General features: G+C 38.5%; 1 protein-coding gene and 1 long non-coding RNA gene across 2 annotated transcripts; one reads left to right on the top strand and one right to left on the bottom strand.

The window, feature by feature from the left end:
• Positions 1–247: 247 nt before the first annotated feature.
• On the bottom strand, positions 248–1393 carry LOC149101245 (uncharacterized). The gene is made up of 2 exons (XR_016203132.1): positions 1345–1393; positions 248–725 (listed from the first exon to the last, which is right to left on the bottom strand). It is a non-coding gene; the product is annotated as an uncharacterized LOC149101245 (long non-coding RNA).
• Positions 1394–5201: 3808 nt separating this feature from the next.
• On the top strand, positions 5202–8612 carry LOC149101244 (uncharacterized). Its single transcript, XM_089276460.1, has 6 exons — positions 5202–5292; positions 5804–5893; positions 6171–6353; positions 6769–6864; positions 7305–7500; positions 7986–8612. Exons 1-6 carry the CDS (start codon positions 5290–5292, stop codon positions 8096–8098), a joined length of 681 nt encoding a protein of 226 aa, XP_089132586.1. The 5' UTR covers positions 5202–5289; the 3' UTR covers positions 8099–8612.
• Positions 8613–8888: the final 276 nt, after the last annotated feature.

Genomic DNA, 8888 nt, shown 5'->3' with positions numbered 1-8888 from the left:
ACAATACTGGCTACGGGGACAGGTGTAGGGTAGGGGCAGAATATAAAGGGCGGGGGGGGGGGGGAAGGCCCTTTCTTCTGGGATTCTACACTACCAAGAGGAACTTACAGGACTTGTTTTGTTCAGTTTACAGGCGCTTATTCTTGGTTAAGGAACAGAATGAACCTTTCTGAACCCACAGAAAGAGGGCCCCCAAAACACGTTCCGAAACACTTTAGCACAGTGAACATGATAACCACAAGAAGCATTCTGCATTAAAAGACTTTATTAAATTTACATTTAAAATTGTAATCATGTAATTAAGCCACATACAATTTATCACAACTTTGCTATTGCTATTCCAGTATCGACAAGCTTACTTTGACATGCTTAGTCACGTTGAAATAAACTGTAAGAGTTGTAATTTAAAAATAACTGAAATTGTAACAAAATCTTACTTTGCTGAAACAAAACAACAAATGATAATAATAAAATAAAGCTTTGTAATTCGGCTTGAAATATATTGATCACTTTGCTTGATTTCAAACTATTATTATCAATGGAAACTGTAAACTTGACTCGATCATAATATAACACTTTGTACTAATTAATTCCCTCAAGTACCACTTGGTCAGAAACACGATGCTTATTTCTCGCATTTCTCTGAGCACGTTGTTACGGAATGGCGTCAGCAGAACATGTTTTCATCGTAGTTGTGCACACCTTGTAACAGCCTCGTTTGATACCTAGAACAACAAACAGAAGCTCAGTTAAAAATTTTCTATAAAATTGTGTTCATGATGAGAGCTGATGGCCGATTGGGAGCCACCGACGGGGCCCTTTTTGTAGCCTGAACCGGTTACACTCTTTTTTATTGTAAGAATATTGTTTTTCCGGCCAAGGCTTATTTTTTTTCCTATTTTAGGCTGAAAATATTCTTGTGGATATTCTTACTTATATTCAACCCCTCTTAATAGTGACTGAATCTTTCAAGTCAAATTTACAGTTTTTGGCCTAGACTAATTTCGCAAATTCAAAATGTTAAAAGGTGAAATCAGAATACATTCACGGACATTGTCAGTCTTAGAAACGCGAAAGAAACGTTTCGGAAACTTCTGTCACGCAAGTACATTTGGTAACAATTTAAATTGAGGAAACTTGTGCGTCCACCTTGAAAAAACATTTTAAACAAATAAGAACCGGCCTTTCTCCTCTTCAAAATCAATGCATGTGATCGATCAATACACTTTGTTCTATCCAAAGCAAACCACAGGCCGCCTGGAACTATTGAACATTGTTTATGAATCTACCAGCACACAAATAACAGATAAAAATAAAAATATCTTCCAATACAATTAAACTTACCATTTTTCTCTCGTGAAAAAGCGTCAAGTCTTCTTTCTTCTTGTAGCTGTGCAAATGAGTAGTATAAATGCAGGTTCATGTGAGCGAACCCTTTTTATATCACCTGAAGGTTGCACAATGTTTTTTTTATTATTAACCTGATATCAGGAAATGTTACTCTTTATAATTTGACCTGACCTTGTTTCAGTGCATTGCTGGCAGAGTTGCTTTCGTTTTTGTCGATCGAAGATTGTCTGCATACTGTCCTCGTTTCAGCACTTCTTCCTTACATAAATGTACAAAGCCTACCGTACTGTAAAGAAATTCTAAACCAGGAAGCGTCAGAACTAAAATTTCAGTACTGGATTAAGAATTGTTTTAGGGGAAAATTTAGCTGATTTTTAAAGTGACAAACACTTGCTCAGTTAGCAATGAATTCATCATTTTTTGGATTTATTTCCATGGCTCAGAAGAGATAGTTGTTGCGGCAGGGTTACTTTAGAGTAGACGATTTCCCGTACCCTGGGGTATTTGGATAACCGGGGCAAGAGAAGGGGGAAAGAACGAGGTGACCTAATTCTAATTCAGCCGGAATGATTGTGACGCTACAAAAACAGCAACAAAAATAGAAAGGTGAAATTTGGGCAATTTTTATTACTGGTCTCCGGAGATCAGTAGATCTTATTCACATCTCCATATCTATTTCCATGTCCGCTGTATAACCTAACTTTTCACTTGGACTCCCCCAGAACACTTTTCAACTAGTCTGAACAATAGGCGGTACCACTTCGATCTTCTATAGAAAGACCGGAAAGAGCACGGAACGATCACGGCGAATCTACTGGCAGAGTATTGTTTATATTCACTGCTGTGCCATTTTTTTTTTTTTTTTAATATGCCCTCGCATTAGCACTTCCGTCCGTTATAGTAGTTCTGCGAATAACACAACCAGTTCCGGCTCCCGTTCAAATCCTGGACTTAGGCATTCTTTTCCCCGTGGCGGCGCTTTAGGAACTAGACTACACGTGTTCAGCTCAGGTTTCTGCGATGCGCAGTAGAACCATAACTGAAGGAAGTGCAAAAAGGACAAAGACAAAAATCTCCTATATCATTATAATGCGAAGGAGGATAAATTTCCGGGACCGTCGAGAGTGAAACATGTCATGGGAGGGTCTCTGATGCAGTGTGTGAGGTCAGGTTTATTCCTTATAAGCTAAATGATACCAAAAACCCAGATCAGTTGACTACACAGTTGAAACAAAATAAAACAGTGGGACTCGTCGTGCTTTGTAACACGTAAAAAGCTGTTTCGGCACCTCTTAGAGTGGTCAGTATTTTCAAAAGCTCCACAGCGGGAGCCTCTGACAGTACCTTTCAAGGCATTGAGCCGAAAACAGTGACTAGCCGAATAGTTTGTTGTTTTGGAACTGTGACCTCTTCAGGGGTGAAAAAATTTTTCAAGCCACGCTCGCAAAACAGGATCTTGGTACCTCCTAGGGGTTCTTTTCAAAATTTCCGACGAGCTCCCTGGTCCTTTTTACGCCGGAGCCATCCCACGGAATAAAAAACTGCTTCAAAAGTTTTGAATTTCACTCGTCTTAACTTTTTATCTTTTCTTCCAGCCTCGAAGGGTTCACTCATTAATTTGGCCACATTGTCGTTTTGTCTATCTGAAATGTCACGCAGTCAGGAGTTGAAAGAAAATGTCTCTTGAGTCATTTGTAAGTAAATATATCAAATAGTGAATTTAACCGGGGAGAGGAAGGAACTTCGCCATGCTAGCAGAGTATTGTTCATGTTCACTGCTGTACCATTCTTTTTAATATGTCCTCGCATTAGCACTTTCTGCAGTTCTAGCAGTTTTGAAGTACACGACCCCACAAGCTTGTTAGCTTTGAAATCTTTTATATCGTGATTTTTTAAGTCAGTTGACCTTAGTTTTTGGTATCTTTTGCTTATAATAAACCTGACCTCTCACGCTGCATCGGAGACACTTCCACGACACGTTTCAGACTCTTCATGGCTTCCGTATTAAATATATCCTCTTTTTGGTTATTATATGAGATGTCTTTTTTTGCCCTTTTTGAACTTTTTTCAGTTGTAGAACTACTGCGCATGGCACAAACTTGAGCTGATAGTCAAGTTCCTAAATCTCTAAGTTCACTGTACACTAGTAGAGACATTATTAACCGAATATCACGAAATGTTACTCCTTATAATTTGACCTGACCTTGTTTCAGCGCATTACTTGCAAAATTGCTTCGATATTTCCTAGACAATTGCAGGAACGGTTTCGCTCTCCTCTATCAGACCTCGTCTCTGCTAGCTCTCCCCAGTTCCCTTCTTACTTGAGACATAAAATAGCGGACCTATGGGAAGAAGATTTTTTTTTTTGCAATTTTTATTACTCCGGAAGTTCTCTGGTAGTGTGGAGGTTCAGGAACTGGACTACACGTGTTCAGTTCAGGTTTGTGCGATGCGCAGTAGCACCATAACTGAAGGAAGTGCAAAAAGGGCAAAACTAAAGATATCTTATATCATGATATTGAGAAGGAGCGTTCAAGAATGAAACATGTAAAGTGTCTCTAGTGGTTAAAATGTGAGAGGTCAGATTTATTTTAAGCTAAAGATACCAAACATTAAGATCTATCGACTTAAAAATTGAAACAAAACCTGTTTCAAAAGTTTAGAATTTCCCACTTCTCTGATGTATTTTAACTTGATTTGTTGTTTATCTGAAAAGTCACGCTATCAGCAGGAACAAAAAAAAAAAACAAAACAAAGGAAAAACAAAACAAAATCTTGTGAGTCATTTGTTAATAAGTTTGTAACACGACTACGTTGTTTCAGAGGACCAATAAATAAAATCTATTGCTCTATTGCCGGTCTAATGTTCTCTCAGTAAATAGACCGGGCACTGTCCCGAATGATCCCGCGTGATCACTCGTGAAGCCAGCGCGATCACTTTAAAGCTGTTTGTTTTATGGCTTACGTTCCTGAAAAAACAAAAAGAATCCTTTCCTTTTTCTTCTAACCCTCTTTGCCTTCTGGTTTCTTTAACATCAGACGGCTCCCAATCTGAATTGCGCGCTTTTTTCCAGTCCGTGATCGTGGAATTTTTTTTCTTTTAATACAAACATTTCGGTCGTGTAATCTCTTATTAACCTATCAAACTCGGGACCGTACTGGGAGAATATTGACCCTCCATTTTTTTGAACGGACCTCGATGCATTCGGTCCGTACTGTCAAGACCTCGGCCGATATTCTATCAGTACTCGGCCTAGATCGCAGTGACTCCCCATAAATCAAATAGTGTATTTAAATCATGATGGAAACACGGAGGAACGATCATTGGGACAGTTGCTAGCAAAGCATTTTTCATATTCAGACTGCTGTACCATTCTTTTTAATATGTACTCGTTTTAGCTCTTTGGAACCGTCAGATCTAGTAACTTTAAATAAATCTTAGTTTTTGCGATCTTTTGCTTACTGCAAAAGTACATGACCTCTAACACTGAATCAGCGATAATTCTCAGTGAGACTTTCAACACGTTTCACTCCTCAAGACTCTTGCAATTTATCTTTATGCTTATTATGATATAGGATATCTTTTTTTCATTTTTTTGGCATTCCTGGCAGGCTTTATGCATTCATGTCTTAAGGAAGTGCTGAAACGGGGGCACTTGGCATACGAGCTTTGGTCGAAAATAGCGACATCGTTTCAACGCTACTTCCTGTAATTTCTAGAAATATCGAAGCAGCTATGCCACTAATGCACTGAAACCAGGTCAGGTCAAATTTAGGTGTAACATTTTCAGATATCAGCCGATTAAGCCGGATTGAGGTGACATTGTGCAACCTTCAGATGATATAAAAAGGGTTCGCTCATATCAACCGGCATCCATATACTTTGCATCAGCTACAAGAAGAAAGAAGACTTGACGCTTTTTCACAAAACTGAGAAAAATGGTAAGTCTCTATTTTCATTTTGCCATTTGTCTGTTGCTAGATCCATATACAAAAGCAAGACAGCAAAATATACCCAAAAATTTTGTCGTATTTTTGAGTTAAAGTACGCAAGAATGCATTTATACTGGCGCTAGAAATTATTTCTCATCACTTCTTGAGTTTTAAGTTGCTGCCGGGCAAATAGGCTGTCAAGCAGATGCCTGTTTATTTGATTTTGTGGTAAACATTTCACATTTTGGAGCTGCAAATTAGGTTTGAGTACGATTTAACAATTAAAACTGTAAAGTTTGAACTTAATCTTTCCCGCACGATCACTTGCGGTTTTGAATTGTTTTTCTTCAAGCAACCTGTCTTCTAATTGGATGATCTGCACGAAACAATGGGAATTGACCAAAAGAGGTCACACTTGTGCTGCATGCCGCGGGATCCTCGCTGTAAAACGTTTAGTCGCTAATTCAGTTGATAAGAGAGGATACTTAAAAAAGTTCATTTACCTAATTTTCCTCTTTAGGGTTTCAAATTGTTCATTTTGTACCTTGCTCTGTTGATTGTCGCTGTGTCTGCCTCGTCAATCTGCAAATGCGGTTCACCTGAGGAAAAGGTAACGGTTGAAGTATAACAACAGATATTTGCTTTCTCTGCCGCATGCGTTTTCATTTGATGTATTTGTTCGTATCCAAGAGCACGTGACTTACAGGTTAAAACTTGCTTAGCGATGTGTGTCAGTGTAATATTAGTTGAGAGGAGATTCCCTGCTTTCTAATATTGCTTACTTTCATGGAACTTTCAAGACGACCAAATTCGGACCCAAGCTATCCTGATCCCGTCCCAGTATAATCAGATGAGTTGAAATGCATGTATACCTTTTCGTTCTTCAGGCTTTGCAGGATTCACCTGCTAGTGATCCGGTGAAGAAATATAGATTAAAATTGAGGACAGAAGATGGAAAAGAGGAAGAGGAAGAGGTTGAAATTGACAGAAAGAAGGAAACAGAGACATTTCATGTGCCAAAGATTTCGCCTGATAAAGAAGAGGCAGACGTGGTCATTGACTTTAAAAAGGTTAGTGACTTTAGAGCACTGCATGTTCGATTCACTAATTTATAACTTGCTATCGAGGTCGAGGCGAATATCAGAAGTAGGAAGACCTGTTCAGGGAGAGGGGAGGGTACGAGGCTAGTATAAAGATATGATTCATTCATTCGTTATTACTTCCAAAGATTTTCGGCGATATCCAAGGCACAACATTTCGCTTAGCAAGGAGTTCTCTTCGTATATACATTGAAATAAGACGTGTACACTACGTGTAAAGGAACAAGCAGTTAACTAGCTTATGGGTTAAGGCCATTTTGAGTGGTGTGCAAAATGGGTCAATTTCAAGGCAAAATTCATATGACCTGTGTGACATGTTATCTTAGTGTAGAAGCGTTACCTTTATACAACGCTTTCAAATAACTAATGTATTCGAACTTTGCAGAATTTTATGATGATCCGTATGCCAGAGGCCAAATCGTGCTATCTCAGTCTATCAACTGAAAATGTTCCTAAACCGGCCGACTTGGCGCGCCTTCTGGTAAGTTTATATCCCATGTTTCATTGTGATCAATTGTTGAAATTCAAGGTACTCAAAATAAGATTGAAAATTAACTGAAATACCTGTTATTACTTATCCTTCTTACATCATCGAAGAAAATATCTCTAGGCAACGTGCGTGGTAAAATATATTAGCGGGAGAACTGGAAACAACTTCTAAACAGAAGCTTTGGCAATGAGGCAAACATCCACTGTTGTGCAATAGTATTAACACAGTAGCATGGTTTAATGTAGAACTGGCAAAACAGCTTCCTTATACGTACAGTGTATTTAAACTAGATCTAGTCTTGTTTCCTTTGTCATGCCTACAGATTAGAGATTCTGCACAAAACGTTCCGCGTCGTCTTTAGAAATTTCAGTAATAACTATCATGACTGTACAGTAGTTCAGAGCGTCAGTTTTTTCATTTAATCCCACTAGGACAACGACGCGGGATTTACGATGAACAAAAGTCCACCTGTAGTGAAATTGGAGGCTGTGGGGACTCTTGATGACAATGCACGTGGCAATCTGATTGATGAAATGAAGGATCTGTGTGCAGAGCTACCCATTTATCTTGTTGCCAAGGTAGATAGGGAACCGAGAAGCTTGACCACGGGCAAAGCAGCCGCAAAACGTAAGTGAAACACGCGTACATGTTTTTGAACTCTATCTTCCTTCTCTGTTAAGGAAATTATCAGCGACGCTAAAATTACATAGTTTTTAAAGCCGGCATCAGTATGCTGTGCATCATTAGATTGACATTAATTTAAAAATTAATAGCTATGGCAGTCGTTGACCTCATGTCTGATTTGTATTTTCTTTTGGATTTCGTCCTGTTTTTCACCATCGCCTCACATTGCACGCCTCATAAATCCCCGCTGCACTTGATATCTATCTTTTTCATAGATTAGGAAAAGGCGATAGTCATCGGTCTCACATATACGCAGAAGGGTCAGTGTTTTCTTCTGTTTTTGTGCATCAATCGACTAAATGAGCAGAAAGAGCAGAAATGATTGCAGCAGATTTTGAGCACAATTCGAAAAAATACAAGTTCAATCAGCTATGCGCTCACTTTGCCCTCTCATTCCGAATTAACTGAGCTTTTGATTGTTGTTCTAGGTATCAGACGACACTGTAAGGAAGTGTGTAGAACTGTTACGAAAACTGTTGTTATACTTTGGATAATCAAGTATACCGTTACCGAAACAATATGCACAAACGAATGCGATTAAGTGCGGGGCCCGCCCTAATTTATGCCGGGTTAAAAAAAGAAAGGGCAGAAAGAAGAAATGCCGGCAGGGCAAGCCGGCTTTTCTTCTTTAACCAGCTTTTTTTTTTTTTTTTCGGCTTTTCTTTTTTAACCAAGTGGTTTTTGAGCGACTAAAATCAGTAGAAATTAGGCGTTATATGATCGAGTTCAGTTTACAGTTTTGCTATTAATAAAAACTTTGGAGTCAAGCAAACAGATCAATACATTTTAAGTCGCGCTACAAAGATTTGTTTTAATTTTTTTGGTTTAAAAAAGTAAGATTTTATTTCAGTTTTCTATAATGACAACTCTTTCAAATTATTTCAACGTAACTAAACTTGTTTAAGTGAGCTTGTCGATATGCAATAGCAACTAATAGCTTTAGCAAAGTTGTGATAAATTAATTGTATGTCAGTGTCTTAATTAGATAGTTACCATTTAAAAGCAAATACTGAATTAAACAAAGTTAATAAAGCCTCTTTTTGTGCCACATCAAATCGATTGCTTTTTTTTGCTTACTATGTCTAATGTGTCCAAGTGTTACACTATATATCGAGTCTATATATAGGACTGTTTCGGAGCCATTTTTTCCTGCCGTCTCCTTCTGTAGGTTCATAAAGGTTAATTCGGTGTTCCCTAAAACCCAGAATAAGTGGCCAACTATAAACTGAGCAAAACAAGTCCTTTAAGTTTCTCTTGGTATTGTAGAATCCCAGAAGAAAGGGCCTCCCCCCTCCTCTCTCCAGTATGATTCTACCCCTTCCCTACATCAT

The sequence above is a fragment of the Orbicella faveolata genome, unplaced genomic scaffold, assembly GCF_042242905.1.
Source record: "Orbicella faveolata isolate gen_17 unplaced genomic scaffold, um_ofav_v1 contig_4, whole genome shotgun sequence".
Taxonomy (NCBI): Eukaryota; Metazoa; Cnidaria; class Anthozoa; order Scleractinia; family Merulinidae; genus Orbicella; species Orbicella faveolata.
This window is presented reverse-complemented; position numbering and strand designations above follow the sequence as displayed.